General features: G+C 34.9%; 3 protein-coding genes across 5 annotated transcripts; 1 reads left to right on the top strand and 2 right to left on the bottom strand.

Annotated features, from left to right (window-relative positions):
* Positions 1 to 420: 420 nt before the first annotated feature.
* On the bottom strand, positions 421 to 7619 carry LOC120470770 (uncharacterized). Its single transcript, XM_089120759.1, has 4 exons — positions 7077 to 7619; positions 6937 to 7005; positions 5588 to 5988; positions 421 to 1117 (listed from the first exon to the last, which is right to left on the bottom strand). Exons 2-4 carry the CDS (start codon positions 6989 to 6991, stop codon positions 707 to 709), a joined length of 867 nt encoding a protein of 288 aa, XP_088976885.1. The 5' UTR covers positions 6992 to 7005; positions 7077 to 7619; the 3' UTR covers positions 421 to 706.
* Positions 1120 to 5286, top strand: LOC148973409 (uncharacterized). Its single transcript, XM_089120768.1, has 8 exons — positions 1120 to 1364; positions 1491 to 1550; positions 2180 to 2272; positions 2635 to 2796; positions 3421 to 3572; positions 3742 to 3901; positions 4026 to 4134; positions 4744 to 5286. Exons 3-8 carry the CDS (start codon positions 2188 to 2190, stop codon positions 4850 to 4852), a joined length of 777 nt encoding a protein of 258 aa, XP_088976894.1. The 5' UTR covers positions 1120 to 1364; positions 1491 to 1550; positions 2180 to 2187; the 3' UTR covers positions 4853 to 5286.
* Positions 7620 to 10164: 2545 nt separating the features above from the next.
* Positions 10165 to 15954, bottom strand: LOC120470796 (uncharacterized). Of its 3 annotated transcripts, none has more exons than XM_089120755.1 (3): positions 15646 to 15954; positions 13975 to 14455; positions 10165 to 11138 (listed from the first exon to the last, which is right to left on the bottom strand). In XM_089120755.1, exons 1-3 carry the CDS (start codon positions 15728 to 15730, stop codon positions 10514 to 10516), a joined length of 1191 nt encoding a protein of 396 aa, XP_088976881.1. In that variant the 5' UTR covers positions 15731 to 15954; the 3' UTR covers positions 10165 to 10513. The 3 variants fall into 3 exon arrangements, with proteins under 3 accessions (XP_088976881.1, XP_088976880.1, XP_088976879.1); XM_089120754.1 differs by having other exon boundaries at positions 10165 to 11256; positions 14003 to 14455; XM_089120753.1 differs by lacking the exons at positions 13975 to 14455; positions 15646 to 15954 and adding exons at positions 11407 to 11615; positions 12267 to 12511 and having other exon boundaries at positions 10165 to 11322.
* Between the last annotated feature and the right edge of the window lie 981 nt (positions 15955 to 16935).

The following is a 16935-nucleotide window of genomic DNA, read 5'->3' as shown; positions in this document are numbered from 1 at the left end:
CAGTGTATGCCTGGCTAAACCCAGAATAAAAGCAGTGGAGCGAAAGTTAACATAGCACTAAACTCTGCTAACCAGCTTTAAAAACAAAAAACAAAAAAACAGACCTAGCTCAAACTAATCTCAAATTTACCTGGGTAGCAATTGAAACCGGTTTGATGCAACAAGGCCAATGGTGATTCAGAAAATAAATTTTTTGCATTAACCTAGCATGATACAAATCGAAATTACACACCAGTAAACGTTGGTAAACAAGTTTGTCTAGTTTAAATCCTTTATATTTATATTATACACACTTGCAACTTACTCATTTGATGGCATTTTAATCCATCTGTAAATTAAGAAACTTTATTGCAACTTCATTTAGCAATTTGTTTATTGTTTAACATTTTACAGCGTCTTATTTTCGAACTTCTGACTCCACAACCAGAACAAAATATAGAGACCATAAGTAAATAATTAAATGCCATTACCAATCTAATTAAAGCAGATAAAGCAAAGTAATTATAGTAGAAATAATTAGATACTGTACAATTTTTTTCTGACACTTCAAACAACACTTTAGTTCCTTAAACTATAGCTTAGGTCTCTAAGCGTTTCACCAAAATCACAAAGTAGAACTAGATGATATTTTGCTTTTAGGAACAACACCATTATTTAGTTAATGCCACATAATTTACTTTAATATTTGACATGATAATAAAGTTGCTCATTGTGACAACTTCATACGACATATTTTCATGTGAGTCAGAAGGCTTCTTTTATATGTAAAACTCTTCTTACACCGAGTACAGTACGGCTTCTCTGCAGTATGAGCTCGCTCGTGTATTTTCAGGTTTCCAGAATGAGTGAAACTCTTGTCACAATATGAGCACTTGTAATATTTTCTCCCAGAATGAATTTTTTGGTGATTTTTCAGATTGTCAGTTCTAGTAAAACTCTTCCCACAGTCACAACACACATGATCCTTCTCACCAGTGTGTTTTTTCTGGTGTCTTTTACAATGATCCAGTCGTGCAAAAAACTCACCACAATATGAACATGGATAATAAGACTTCTCCTTTAAGTGAATTTTCAGGTGTTCTTTTAGAATTGGTACTGATTTAAAATCTTTACCACAGCAAAATATCCAGTGTAGTTTAGAGTTGTTTTTACGGTGTTAAATTATCAGAGTTAAAAAGTGTTGATTCTGGTGTTAATTTGAATGGCATCAACACTTGCAGAGTAACTCAGTGGTCGGAGTCAGCGTAATTACAGCGAGTTGACATAATTGACACTGGTGATGAGTTGATCCGATTTCCGGTTCTTGCACTTACTTCCTTTTTGATTAATGGCGGACGACCACGAGGAGAGGAAAATTGAAACAGGTATAATATGTTTTAACTACTTGATTTTTTAACTAATTTTCATGTTTAGTTTACATTTATTACCATTTAGAATAATATTAGTACATTTCTCAGCATTTCCTGAGTGCTAACATGATTTCCTTTTAGAACACGAGAGACCACCGATCCGACCTCGAGGACGTTTTCTTAGTTCGCTGGCAATTTGAGGTAAGACTTGCATAGTTTATGGTAGTTAGTAGTTTTAACCTTATGTTTTAGAATCTGGGATACATAACGGCATACTTTCTTTGATTTTGTTTAACGTTCACTGCAAATAACACTGCAAATAACCCCTTGGGGCTCGTTTTTTGCTTAGCCAAAATAAGGCATTGTGAATGCATTTTTATGTCCAATATTTTAGTAGACTTGTCCCACAAATAATCTCTGACTGTTAAAGTATGCTGCAGTAACGGTGCGAATCTATTGTTTATTTTTATTTTTTTACGTGAACCTTGAACGCGCCGCTTCGGTTGTCTGGTATTTTCGAGTATACGTTACAGCGTTTACTCTGATCTACAAGTTAAAAGGCAACGGAGATAAGCTATCAGATAACTAAGCGTTTTGCCTAACTTTCTGCCGGTGTACTCTATATGAACTGTTTGCTCATTTGACACGCGTTTTTGACGCGCGCTTTTGACGCGCGCTTCATCTGCTGTCAATGTTACATTACATGAAAGTATACATATTTGCTGCAACTTCACTTTGTGGGTTAACAAATGGATCTTCTTACAACAGCAGCTCGTATGAACTTCTTTTATATTATTAACTTCATAATCTGCATTTTTCTTGACCAACAGCTTTCATCATGCTGGCTAAAGTTCAGTATCAGGCAAGGTGTAAATTTGTGAAATTGCTCCCCGATCGTACGTTTCAAGATTTTCTAAATGAAGGTAAGTGAAGAAGCTTGTGCTACTTAGAAATTGACTTGAGTCATAAACAATATTGCTATATGACTTAAGACTTATACAATATTGCTATATGACTTAAGACTTATACAATATTGCTATATGACTTGTGCATGTTAACATGTTACAATAAGGTCTCCTTGTTAGCATAAATGTGCTATAACTAACTTTAGGATTAGTTAATAAAAGTAGAACTGCTTGTTTTGTTAATTTTAGTTCATAGTACAACTTTTGATTTTTAGGTTTTCAAAAATTGATTATTAACAAATGCTGTAAAATTATTATTTCTTAGTCCGTGTTAACTAATGAAACCTGTGTATATATTTTTTTTTTTTGTCATGTTATAGTTAAAAGCAAATTTGGTTTGGCAACAAAAGCAGCTCTTCAAGTCTTTGACACCGACACCAATGTGGAAGAGGACATCCTCCATGAACTGATCGAAGTCAGTCCATATTTATGCCTAACTGTAAGATGTTCTGAAGAAAATATTACTGCTGGTTTGTCTGATGGTAAGTCTATAATAACACTTGAGACATACTTTTAAGGACTCCGATGTAATCCCGGGGACAAATGTAATTGAGTCAGAAACACATTTACCTTCAGCAGACACTAATAAAAAAAGAGATTCATCATGAGATGGCAATGACGTGCTAATAATGCAAACATTGTCTAAAATAGTCCAGGCTACAACATTAGCTATATACAATTAAGTGCTCTCTTATCAGTTTATTGAATATTGTTACAGATTTGTTTGTAATTTATATCTGAAATGGGGAATTGAAGTTTGAAATCCAGTGATGAAAAGGTGGACAAAAGGATCTGGTGGTTAAGTGTCAACTGGATCTACATATAGCAGAATAAGAATTTACAAGGATGTATCCTTATTTTTATTTTTAAAGGGTTGGTTCACCCAAAATTAATGTCATTAATTACTCACCCTCATATCATTCCAAACCTCTGAAACATTTTTTCATCTTCAGAACAAAAATTAAATACATTTTTGAAATCCAAAAGCTTTCTGAATCATTAGGCTAAATTCATGCTTCAGAAGTAAATAACATTTTGACGAAGCCTTTTTGATTGAATACCTTTAGAGAAAACATTAAAATTCTGTTTTTCTTTTCCCTGTCAAGAGTTTTCACCCACAAGATCCTCAACCCCAGCACATGCACTGATACTCTTTCACTCTCGTCAACTGACCATGAAGACGACCGAGAGAGCAGTGCAAAATCAAACAGCAATCTGGTCAGCAACACTTAGCACAGACACCGAAAATTCTGAAGGGGTACGTATGTTTTTTTTTCTTATGGTTAACTTGTCCTTATTCTTTCACCATTTTAGTCTTCACTGGAAAAAAAAAATCTGTTGGTGAGGAAGTGCTTGAATAATACCAGACAACTAAAACTTTAACATTTTAGCAATCCTGTAATATGCTTTGTCATTTGATTAACCAGGACTTTGCTATGCTGTTCAATGCTGAAACATCCATCATGTTTCCTAAGAGGTGGGAGACGGCATTCAAGCAAAATATCATCAACGAAGCCAAGTCTCTTACTTCAACAGCAGAAATGCGACGTCTTCTCAATGCAGCAGGTGGACAAGAATCTGAAAACGGTTGGTATGATTTGTGAAGAATTCATAATTTCATATTTGCTCTGGTTTCTTGTTGTGAGCACTAAGTCTTTCTTTTTTTCTTTTCTTAAATTGCCCACCAATCCCTTAACATCTACTTATTCAGATTGGGACAGTGACATGTCATCTGTTATGCTGCTGTTGCATCTCCTGCCTCCTCTGAGGAAGAAGACCTTCCAACAGAGGCTGTTGACAGACTTGTGCATTTCCATAAGGTAAGACTTACAATACCGTTGTAAGTCTTGAACATTTCAATTAAGAGTTGGGTTTTAAACCCCTAAAATGCAGTGGTTTTCTTTCAGGTCCTTTGGACTGAACCCTCTGCACATTTTGTCTCTGACCTGACAAGATAGTTCACCCAAAAGTTTCACCCTCAGGTTGTTCCAAACCTGTATATATTTCTTTGTACTGCTAAGCACAAAGGAAGATATTTTGAAGAAAGCAGCCTGTTTACATTCTTCAAAACATTTTTCTTTTTGTTCAGCAATACAAATTAATACAGGTTTGGAAAAACCTGAGTGTGTGTGTAATGACAGAATTTTCAGCAAATGTTTTTGTTTATTTTTCTGGTGGTGGTGGGAGGTGGGGATTCCTTTTAATGGTTATCTTTTACTTCTATTTGTAATACACAAAGCATGATACCAACTGGTTTTGTCAGGCACAAATTGTGTTGCGGTGTGTCATAGTTTAGTTTTTTTTTGTTTTGTTTTTTTGGTTCATTTGAATTTGAGCAAGTTACCAGCACAAAGTTTAATGCATTAATCATTTAACTTGTAATATGTTTTTTCCCTGTATGTTTAATCTATTTTTATTTATTTTTTCAGCCTTGCACCAGTATTGAAGGCCTTCTCAGTGGGAGGGAGGACCACCAGGCATTTCTTCTGGGATCAGGAAGGATCAAGGGCAGGATTGACCACTTTTACGTCGCTGTAGACAAGTGCCTTACCCCTTGTTCTGGAACCAGCTCCTTAAGTGCCTTTGAACTTTGTTCACTATGTCTTCAACCTGTCCTAAGAGGAAGCCCTGGTCAACTTCTTCACCTTCATACAGGCCACAGTGAGTCTCCGAGAGTCTGTATTTTATTGTCGACAAACTTTTCACAGAACATTATTCAGAACATTATCATGCATTTAAAGTACAGAGACTGTGAGTTGGTTGAACTTGTAAAAAGCCAACAGCTTGAAGTTAAACTGGCCTTTTGATCTGCAGTATTTTGGGTAGATAATAGTGAATGTTGATGGCGAATGTTGTTTGTGCTGGTGTAATTGCTGCATCTGTTAAATAAAATTTCAAACTGATACAGTGTGTTGACTGATTTAACTGAATGCACATAGACATTTTTTTTAGTCAAATACTGATTACACAATTACCTTAATCAGGGTTTTGTATGAAAACTATATCAGTGCTGAAATAAATCTCTTGGTGTTAAGATATTGACACACCTAGTGTTATTTCAACACTAACTTAGTGTAAATGAGGGGGGGGGGACACTAATGGTGTTAACGGTGAACACTAACAGTGTTTTTTTTTACACTAAGCAAGTGTAAAAAATGTAACACTATTTAAAGTGTAAGTTTAACTCTATTTAGTGTGGACCTATATAAACTCCGAAAAAGTGTTAATTTTAACACCGTGTGTGTTAATTTAACACTTTCAAATTTGCTGACACTGATCACAGTTATATGGCTTTTCTCCAGTGTGAACGCGCAGATGATACTTGAGATCAGTTTTACTTCTGAAACTCTTCTCACACTGAGTGCAGGCGTACGGCTTCTCTCCAGTGTGAACTCGCTCATGTGGTTTCAGAGCTCCAGCCTGAGTGAAACTCTTGTCACAATATGAGCACTTGAAAGGTTTTTCTCCAGTATGAATTCTTTGGTGCTGTTTCAGACCGACACTTCTAGTAAAGCTCTTCCCACAGTCAAAGCACACATGATCTCTCACTTCATTGTGTGTTTTCTGCTGCTGTTTGGAATTTTTCTTCAATGAAAAACTCTGAGTTTTGATGTTGCAATGTTCCTCTTCAACTTCATATAGATTTTCACTTTCATCTTTCACTTCCATCAGGCCTAAAATAAAGTAATTGGAATCAGTTCAAGGAGGCATTGTCAAAATTTAAGTGAACCCTGATTTAATACAAGAAAACAAGAGATCAGGTATATTGACTATTGTAATATATAGACTATTGTAATGCTCATTCTTAAACCTCTGCAACTGATCCAGAATGCTACAGCTAGAGTGGTTTTAATGAGCCGAAGAGAGCATGTTATCATTCTCCTCACAAAATTTCACTGGTTGCCAATTACTCCAGACTTGCATGCTATCTAGAAGCTTGCATTCTGCCTCATGGTGACATCCAAAGAGGTACAAAATTCCTTTAATGGACCTTTACCTGGACGGTTCCCTGTTGGTGGAATGATCTGCCTAAGTCCGTAGCCATTTTCAAGAAATGGTCATTAATCCATTAATAAGCTAACAATTCTATTGTACATCTAGCAAAAAAATTGTGTTAGACTAAACTAGGAAGGGTCACAACACTTGCATAATGTTCTCCTATTCTTAGTTTTATTGATTCCATTGCTCTCCTCATTTGTAAGTCGCTTTGGATAAAACAAGCATAAAGAAGTTTATGATCAATATGTTGCATTCTCTCTACATTTACATTTATTAATTTAGCAGACGCTTTTATCCAAAGCGACTTAAAGATGAGAACAATAGAAGCCATTAAACTAACAGTAGGACAACAATATGCAAGTGGTATATAATAAAAAATAGAAGAGAAAGTGTTAGGATTACTAGATCAAGTGCTGACGAAAAAGGTGCCTTGTTTAGTTTCTTGAAAGTGGCTACGGTATCAGAAACTCTGATTGAGTTAGGCAGATCATTCCACCAGCAGGGAACAGGTCAGAGAAAGAGATTTTGTGCTTTGAGATTCATGATTTTCCTCTATTTCCGAGCTGTTAAATTAAAGCTTTGTTACAGCAGTAAACAATCAAGAACAAATACTGGACACCAACCTGTTTGTTCCTCAACATCCTCATGTTTTATTCGGGATGGTTCTGAATTACTCATGTCTTCAATCTCGTCTGTAATAAATTCAGGGCTTAAAGTTCGTTCATCACAGCCTCTCGATTAATTAATATCAACTTGAACTGACCTGTTTCATTAAAGACGAAGGCGGTGATTAGCCTCAACTCCAACACCTGACTTGAATGAGCCGAACAAATTCGAGGCTAAAGCGGTTTCATAAAAGGTCACTGAAGTTCACGCAATCCCACTAATTTGATTCAGGTTTATCTAGTCTAGATAATGGGCTCTATGCACGGCGTTATTTCCGGTGAAGGATTAAGGATGCTCGATAACTTCCGCCGATCATAGAGTCCAATGCAATACCGAGAATTTATATTGAATTTTATACTCCATGGTTATACTAATGAAACGTTAGTCACAAAAACAGATAAAACAGACACCCCTCGTTGTGTTTATGCTTCTTTTTAAAATTATATTAAATAAACATAACTATATATAAAATTACATCTAAACGTATGTACGTTTCGTTTCAAAGACGGGAGGACAGTAAATATTGAAGACTCTGCCATAATCCCGTTTTCTCCGGTTTTCCTCCGCTTTAATCTACACAACCGGAAATGGACGAGCATCCTTACGTCAAATGCGGAACTTATGCGTGCATATAGCCCATTGCGTTATCACGCGTTTCTTAAGCAGGTCATTTTTTGACCATGGATCAAACCGATCCACCTCAGCAAACCGCATATTTTGTGCTGTTTTTAGACGTTTGAGACATATATTTTTTTCCCCCCACATGTTGTCCATCTGTAAATGTGGAAAGTCTCGAAATCATTTTTCATTTTCTGCTACATTTTTGAACGAGCGCTGATATGCGCAGGCACGACAAATTGAAGCACAATAATTCTAACTAAAATGTCAATTTTGCTTAAAAATTAATATGCACTATTTTTAACACCATAAATATCTAACTATACTAATTTATCAATAAGATGTTGGATAAGTTGTGGTGAACGTATAGCTCATTACTTAAGAATAGGGTAATACAAATATCGAGGTATATAATTCAGGGAAGAGTATTTTAATAAACCAAATATAACAAAGATACAAATAGTTTTTGGGTAAAGGACTAAAAGCTAAGGACTAAGTAAAACCTAATAAAGATTAAAAACTAATAAAGGGTTTACAATACTGAGAATTATAGAATTTTCTTTTATTCTTTGGAGAAAGCAAGAATAAATGGTTAGATTTAGTTTCTTAAGTACACTATGGAAATGATAGCATAAAATTGAGAGCAAATGTATTCATTTTGAAAAGATGTGTGCAACTCTGAAATGAAAGAATATTTAAAACAAATAAAATACCTTTTTGTATGCAACACCCCCCCATTATAGTTATTAATTATTTTATTTATTTACTTATTCAATATTATTATAATTTTATATTTAAATAATATTACTTGAATTACTATGTCTCATTATAAGAGAGTTTGATATACAAATTATGAATTTTCAATGCTTAATTAATATTTATTTATCTTTTTTTTATTTTATTTTATTTGCATAAGGAAATATATTTGTTTTTCTCCAGAGAATTTAATCCATTTATAAGACATTTTCATGGCTCTTTCTTCTGCACATCCTCTATTTGTTCTTTTGGATTTAAAGGGTGAAAGAAACATTTTTTTGTGTGTTACTGACACCTACTGGATAAATGCTGTCATTTAGTAATAAATCAACAATATCAACTTATTTCAAACTCTGAAAGCTCTGTTTATATTAACCCTAAACTTTACCATTCAGTCATGTTTATGGATGATGTTTTCAGCTCATTCATTTCGGTAACTCTGTAAATTAGAACATTTTATTGGAATCAACAAATAAAATAAATAAACTACAGCCTCATTACTTTGAGCTCTTGTTTTTGCTCTTTCTCTTCCATCTGGTTTGATATATTATAAATATATTTAGAATCAGGAGGATAAATGTAATAACTCAAGTGAACCCATGCAATAACAGAAAACAAGAGCTTTTGTCTATCAAATATGAGATTGTGATTGCAAAAGGTTAGGTTAGTTACAGGCATTAAAGACTCTGGACCGGAAAGGAAATAGTCATCATCATTGTCTTATAATTAAAAAACACAATATGCTCAGCTTTGAAAATTTCATACATTTCGCTGATGCATGTCTTGTTTTTAAGGTACTCCGTGGGTTTGCTCCACCACCACTGTGCCAATTCATAAAACAGAAAGACAAGGCCAATAGAGCTACTAGAGCAACAACAAGAGGGGACTGCATTGTTCAGTATAGACAAAGCAGGTTTGGAAATGCAGTCTTCTCTATTAGAGCCACAATTTTCTGGAATAGTTTGCCCAAAGAGTTAAGGGAGTGTAATAGTCTCTTCTCCTTTAAAAAACAACTTAGGTCTTGGTTTGGGGACACTTATACGTGTAAGCATACATCCTATACTTAGGTTTAAAATACACTTGTATGTGTATATGTGGATGGATGTATGTGTATATGGGTTGTGTACATGTATGAATGTATGTAGAGATGTGCGTATGTATATTGCGTACATTTGTTTGCGTATATGTATGGGTGAGAGAGTGTATGTATATTTATATATGGCCTGTGTATGCTCTTTATGTTTTTTAGGCTTATATTGATCCTGATATGTCCTGTTCATATTTTATTATATTACTACTGTACTTATTAAATGTATTTTTTACTGACTTTTGCATTTTAGGCAGCCTGCTAAGACCTGGCTAGGGACAGCAGATGAAAATTAGCACGCGTAGCTAACTCTGGCTTGTTTACAACATGTATTGTTGTTGATTATTGAGCATTGTCCCTATCAAATAAAAAAATGAAAAAAAAAAAAAAAAGTTCTAGCATTCAATAGTCAAAATGTGGATGAAAACGGCTGTGCAAGATTATGATCTATGTGTGTTTATGTCATATTTATGCTTAATTATTGTCTCTTATAATTGGTATTTTGCAAAGCCAAACAGCCAATTATCATCTTGCATTTTAAACTAATTGAAGTAGTTCATAAATTTATTAGCCATGATTTTTATTATATATATATACATTGAAATGAATGTAGTGTAGAATTTAAATTTATCAAGAGAATCAAGTGAGAGTACTAGAGCTTTCATGATACAAATCAAATTACACCCCAGTGAATGTTGTCCAAAATGTTTGTCTTGCAACTTGCAGCATTTTTAATGCCATTTTAATCTATCTGTATAAGTAGCATGTTTAACATTTACAGCTTCTATTATTTTCGAACTATAGCCACTGATTCCTTATACACAACATAGTAAACATAGGTTAATAAATAAATAACATTAATATGTATTGTTCAAGCATTAATTACCAAGTCAGAGATTTACAAATAATTATTTATATTTTGTTATGGCCGACATCCTGCTAACTATGACAAAAAGTTAGATCGGATGGATCTCTGTGTCAGAAATATCAGTTAAATCCTGTCAAATGATAGTTGTTTTGTCCGTTTTCTATCGGCCTTAGAGCTTGAAAAGAGCATGAAAATGAGATGTTCCTCACTGTGACGACTTATGATATTTTTTCATGTGCCTGAGAAGGCTTTTTGAATGTCTGAAACTCTTTTCACATTGTGTACAGTACAGCTTTTCTCCCGTATGAACTGGCTGATGTTCTTTCAGGTGTGCAGACTGAGTGAAACTCTTGTCACAGTATGAGCACTTGTAAGGTTTTTCACCAGTATGAGTTCGTTGGTGACTTTTCAGATGGTCAGATGTAATAAAGCTCTTCCCACAGTCAAAGCACACATGATTTTTCTCACCGGTGTGTGTTTTCTGGTGTCGTTTACAATGTTCCAGTCGTGTAAAAGTCTCTCCACAAAATGAACATGCATAAGGCCTCTCGTTTGTGTGAATTATCTGGTGTTTTTTTAGATTTGATGACATTTTAAAATCTTTACCACACTGATCACAGCTAAATGGCTTTTCTTCAGAGTGAACGCGCAGATGATGATACTTGAGATTGGTTTTACATTTGAAACTCTTTCCACACTGAGTGCAGTCGTACGGCTTCTCTCCAGTATGAACTCGTTCATGTAATTTTTGGGATCCGGACTGAGTGAATCTCTTGTCACAGTATGAGCACTTGTAAGGTTTTTCTCCAGTATGAATTCTTTGGTGCTGTCTCAATTGGCCAGTTGTAGTAAAGCTCTTCCCACAGTCACAACACACATGATCTCTCATTTCATTGTGTGTTTTCTGGTGCTGTGTAAAACTGTTCAACCATGAAAAACTCTTTTGAGCTTTCAAGTCATCTTCCTCTTTAACTTCATTCGGTTCTTGTCTTTGTTCCTTCACTTCCATCTGGTCTAAAAAACATATTTAATAGATAGAATCAGTTACCTAAATGTTTCTCAATAGTCAACAATGAAGAATCAAGAATGGACACCAACCTGTTTGTTCCTCAGTATCTTCATGTTTTATTCTGGATGGTTCTGGATCAGTCATGTCTTCAATCTCCTCTTTAATAAACTCCATCTTTAACAGTCACAGATTTCAGCTGCTACTCCTGGAGTTTGTCCTTCTCTTGTAGGATGATGGGAATATTCCCAGTAGTGTGAACTGTGATCACTGTGTGATACTGACACCCACAGGACCAGATCTATGGAAATCAAAAACAGTCAAAAAAATTATACTCAGTTAATTTTATTATTCTGAAATTATGTGAACATATATATATATATATATATATATATATATATATATATATATAAACTGGCACATAAAACCAATTTAAAACTATTTCATATGATGAAGTTCATTAACCATACATTACAACACATTATTAATTTATATTTTTATGTTAATGACATTAATTCTCACATTTGAAACATGGAATATTTCATGTTTATTACATATTAACACTAACCCTGAGCACATGTGTTAATTAGTAGTTAAATACCTCATATCTCAATTGGATCAGGTTACACTCTGTAAATCAAAATCATATCTCACGTGTGGCAACAACTGAACAAGACTGTAGATATCAAGCGAAAATACCTCGTTATATCCTCACTATTAATTATAACAAATACTTGAACTGGTTTTCAAACGTTCAGCACTCTACTTTTGTTCTTTTGGATTTGCACGGTACACCCTCTTAGTCTTTAGTGTAACGTTATTACTGCCACCAACTGGACGTTTACATGTTTATTAATCCAATATTGAAAGCTCTGTTTAGAAGAACAACAAACTTTGCCATACAATTGAATTCGCATATTTTTAGGCATTTGTATTACGAACCCAAACAAACCTTAAGCGCATGCGCAGTGCGTCAGCGCCGGAGAAAGAGTGCTATAATATAACTGGAGCTGCGGATTTTGCCTTGACGACATTTCAAAGAGAAAGCCGACTGTCGACGTGTAGACCTAGTAGTCTATTAGAAGGTCGTGAAGTAATTCCCTGATTAAACTCTGATTCAGTTCTGCAAGGATGTTGTACAACGCCCGGATAACCGACCGTCCTTCATCTGAGCTCCAGACAGTCTAACAGCGCGCTCGTCACTGTCAACATGGTTGAGATGACCAATCAAATCCAGGTAGGAGGGGCTGAATCCAGAGTGACGTTTCAGTTAACGTTAATAAAGTACGAGATGTAGCTACTACATAAACTAAACATTCATATTTGCCAGCTGTTTTACGATAGAAATGGTAAACGACGGACAAAAATAACCAGGGATGCAAACTAATACATTTTTGTCTAATTTTACCATTTTGAATCGAAATAAGCTTGATTCATTCATGTAGCGGGCGGCCAGAGCCGTTGAAAAACAACGGTAGCGGTAGCGGTTAATGTAATTCTGTCATTGTGGGGAGACGAGAAACACTAAATAGAAAAAGAAAGAGAAAGAGATTAATACTGAATGTGCACGTACCTAACTGAAGCCTTCTATGCACAAAATGATTAATAAAACATGTTTATAAAATAAAATTATTATTAATAAAATTATTTATTAATTATTTAACTATTAATAAAAGCTCAGCACTGGAACGGGAAGATATGCAAGGCAAAATAAGGAGACTGAGGGGAAAAGAAAGAGAAAGGGTGATGAAGAAGAGAGAGAAATAGCAGGTACTGCCAAAATAATTTGTTGATTAGTGTATGTGCTATATTGTTGATGTTTTATTGGAGTCAGAGTGATAATTTTACAAATAGTACAATATAAAGCAATAAACAAAGATATCTCTATATTAAACTCTTTTTATTTGAGGTAAATTAAAACATAAACCAACTCTACATTTCAAATGCATACAATTAATATAGACATGTTTTTATGTAAGATGAAAAATGTATGCTGAAAACAGTCGCACGCTTTGATCAAACAAGATCAGGATATTTTATCTTTAAGATAAAATAAATATAACATCTCATCGCATTATAATGATATAATGAGCACACAGGTAATAATGATAGGTTTAATAACAATTGCAGGAAGACAAAAAAAATGAGTGTCCAGTAATCAATTATTCCAAATTACAATATTGTTAGTCCCAAGATTATTCGCATCCATGAACTACTACATTAGTTGTGTGTTCTTTAATGGTCGAGTGACCGATTTTTTTGTAAGTTTTACTAACTTTTGTCCATTAAAATCAAAAGTGTTCATCAGTGATTATTTAAACTTCAAACTACTTTAAACTTCTTTCTCAAGGCAACTTAAAGTTTAGTAAAGAATCAAGAATGGACACCAAACTGTTTGTTCCTCAGTATCTTCTTGTTTTATTCTGGATGGTTCTGGATCACTCATGTCTTTAAAAGATGGCTGTAACATCATCTTACAACATTTTCTATGATAGAGAATGCTTTTTTTATGTTTGAAACTCTTCTCACACTGAGTGCACTGGTACGGCATATCTCCAGTGTGAACTCGCTCATGTTCTTTCAGGTTTCCAGAATGAGAAAAACTCTGGTCACAGGATGAGCACTTGTAAGGTCTTTCTCCAGTGTGAGTTTTTTGGTGCTGTCTCAGTTGGTCAGCTCTAGTGAAACTCTTCCCACAGTCACAACACACATGATCTCTCACTTCATTGTGTGTTTTCTGGTGGGTTTTACAATGATCCAGTCGTGAAAAACTCTTTCCACAGAGAGAACACACGTAAGGCTTCTCATCTGAATGAACTCTCTGATGTCGTTTTAGATCTGATGTTGAAATGAACTTTTTCCCACACTGATCACAGTTGAATGGTTTCTCTCCAGAGTGACAGAGAAGATGTTTACTGAGAGCTGTTGTACGATTGAAACTCTTTCCACACTGAGTGCATGTATACGGTTTCTCTCCAGTGTGAATTCTCGTGTGTTTGTTAAGGTCTCCTTTTCGAGTGAAACTCTTTCCGCATTGAGTGCAGGTGTGAGTCTTTTTGGCTTTTGTTCGAGTTTTAACGTTGTGACATTCTTCTTCCACTTCATTTAGTTCATGGCTTTGCTGTTTCACTTCCATCAAATCTAAAATAAAACAAAAATAACATTATATGGCTAAAATAAGCTCAAAAGAACTCGTTAAAAAACTCATTTAATAAGATCAAAAGAACTGATTTTATAGGAGAAAGCAACAGAGATGAGAGATTCATTTATTACAATTGATATCCAGCTTTTTCATATACGCCCCATGACTGAATTGTGTCTGTAACTTCCATTAAATTGTAAACAACAGGCAAAAGGTTTGTTCTATGAATGCAATAAGCATTTCCAAAAACTGGGAAACAATGAGATGACATCATCTACTCACATCCATCATTCATCGAACATTCAAAAGACAATATAACAGTATAAAACTGTTAACAAATAACTCTTCAGCATTATATGAAGAAGATTAACTTTTTGCTACAAGAGGACGCAATGAGCAAAATATCAATATAATGCATTAAATCGCTTATTTAAAGCAATGTAATGACATGCCTGTCAACAAAAATAGTGCATAAAGTTTAAACTAACATTTATAAATATATATAAAATATAATTTCATATTTCAAATATAATTTCATAAATAACGTAAACAATTATGAACACAACAGAATTTATGCAAAGCTTTAATTAATATAAAGAGCCGAAGCACCGATCACACAGATTGCACTTAAAAACACAGTGAAATAAAATAAAAACCCCACAAAGTCTTAAAAAATATTTTCTAAAAGTTATGCCTCTTTTAACTTTACATGGCTTGATTATTTCCGCAGCAATATAACGGATGCATTAAACATCACATAATAAATGTCTTTAACATGTAACATGTTATCTTGTCCAGGAATGTCCATTAACTGGAACATTGGGTGTTAATATTTCAGTGGATTTGTCATTTGACTGACAATAATGAAATCCTTTAGAAACATAAAGTGAAACCAAAAATTGAATTAAAATACCACGCTTTACTACTGTCCTGACGTCTGAAAATAAAAGATGAACAACATTTCACAGCTCATTCAGTCAAACGGAGGGATGAAGATTATTTCTAGAGCAACTTTATAATTTAAAAGGATTTGTTTCCGCGGAACTTTCCCAAACCGGAAGTGCCAGGAATAAGGATGATGCTGTGATTTTTTTTAGATGCATTTCTGTATCAATTATCATCCATATACTACTTATCATTTCACAGCTACGAAAGTAATCATAATGGAGAATCAAGAATGGACACCAACCTATTTGTTCCTCCGTATCTTCATGTTTTATTCCGTATGGTTCTGGATCACTCATGTCTTCAATCTCCTCTTTAATAAACTCCATCTTTAAACACTAGCGGATTAATGTTGAACTATGTAGATTAGAAATATCAATATCATGCAAACTGAAATATGCGGCATTGGTAGAAAATATTTATTTGTATGTGGTTAATAGCGTTCATGTCGAACTGTTCGCGGATCTCTCTCTTCTGCGCATGCTCAGTTAGTGCGTGTATTGTTGTCATGGCTTCTTAAAGGGGCCGCACATTTTATAAGTCACATCGCTGCACTTAAAGGAACACTCCGACTTTTTGGGACTTTAGCCTATTCACCTTATCCCCCAGAGTTAGATAAGTTCATACATACCTTTTTCATCTCCGTGCGTGCTATAAGTCTGTTTGACGCACCCACCGCTAGCCTAGCTTAGCACAAAGACTCGATATGACTGGTTGCAGCTTTCATACTGATCCAAATGAGTGGAAAAATAACGCAAACGTTTTCCTATTTACATGTTGTGATTTGTATAGTCACATAATGTACAAATAACAAAGTCAAATGAGACACAGACATCTTTTAACCGTATAAAACCTGGGAACTATTCTCTGAAGGCGAAGCACTGCTACTTTGACGGCGTAATAACCGCATCACCGGAGACACGCCGTGGTGAGGAGCGGAGAGTTCGCTCGGTGTTTGGGTAATAGAGTCAGCAATTTATAAATAGTAAAAGCGTAGTTTAGAGTCATGGGTTTTCGCTCTATTGTAAATAGCTGCGACTGTAAACAGGGGAGGTAACCATGTTTCACAGAATTCCAACTAAAAACGCTGACTGGATGAAGAAATGGCTAACTTACTCTGGATATTTATCCAAACACACCTAAGATTATCAAGGGACATTATGTTTGCTCGGTACATTTCAATGAGGACGACTATTTTGAAAAAATGGAATTTGCCACACGGACCATAATGTGCTGAAGGATACGGCCATCCCATCGATAGCACAGACAGGACAAGTGGATCACCTGCGACCTGCGGCTGAGGTAAGTGTTCCGTTCCGTTATGTTTTTAGATGACCTACTGTTACAGTGGCTTTAGCCAGATCTAATGTAACGTTAGTGACACTATTATATGATTAGGGTATGAATATGTTTTTATCTTGATGCGGTGCGGACGCGCTTGGGAAAAAAAAACTTGAACTTGCACCCTGCGCGCGGCGCGCCTAGTAGCCTAAATTTGAAATAACCATGGAAATAACGAACTTGAGCGTGCAAA

The sequence above is a fragment of the Pimephales promelas genome, chromosome 16, assembly GCF_988280905.1.
Source record: "Pimephales promelas chromosome 16, fPimPro1.hap1.1, whole genome shotgun sequence".
NCBI lineage: Eukaryota > Metazoa > Chordata > Actinopteri > Cypriniformes > Leuciscidae > Pimephales > Pimephales promelas.
Note: the sequence above shows the minus strand (reverse complement) of the source record. Positions and strands in the feature narration are given on the sequence as shown.

What these genes read in the sequence shown, in the direction of transcription:
- LOC148973409 (XM_089120768.1), top strand. Translation starts at nt 2,188, where the DNA reads ATGCTGGCTAAAGTTCAGTATCAGGCAAGGTGTAAATTTGTGAAATTG. An exon ending in TCAAGATTTTCTAAATGAAG is followed by an intron (nt 2,273 to 2,634) that starts GTAAGTGAAGAA and finishes GTCATGTTATAG; the next exon opens with TTAAAAGCAAATTTGGTTTG. An exon ending in TGGACAAGAATCTGAAAACG is followed by an intron (nt 3,902 to 4,025) that starts GTTGGTATGATT and finishes CTACTTATTCAG; the next exon opens with ATTGGGACAGTGACATGTCA.
- LOC120470770 (XM_089120759.1), bottom strand. Translation starts at nt 6,991, where the DNA reads ATGAGTAATTCAGAACCATCCCGAATAAAACATGAGGATGTTGAGGAA. An exon ending in GGATGTTGAGGAACAAACAG is followed by an intron (nt 5,989 to 6,936) that starts GTTGGTGTCCAG and finishes ACTTTATTTTAG; the next exon opens with GCCTGATGGAAGTGAAAGAT. An exon ending in AGCCATATAACTGTGATCAG is followed by an intron (nt 1,118 to 5,587) that starts TGTCAGCAAATT and finishes TGGATATTTTGC; the next exon opens with TGTGGTAAAGATTTTAAATC.
- LOC120470796 (XM_089120754.1), bottom strand. Translation starts at nt 15,730, where the DNA reads ATGGAGTTTATTAAAGAGGAGATTGAAGACATGAGTGATCCAGAACCA. An exon ending in AGATACGGAGGAACAAATAG is followed by an intron (nt 14,456 to 15,645) that starts GTTGGTGTCCAT and finishes GTTTTATTTTAG; the next exon opens with ATTTGATGGAAGTGAAACAG. An exon ending in GTGTTGTGACTGTGGGAAGA is followed by an intron (nt 11,257 to 14,002) that starts GTTTCACTAGAG and finishes ATGACTTGAAAG; the next exon opens with CTCAAAAGAGTTTTTCATGG.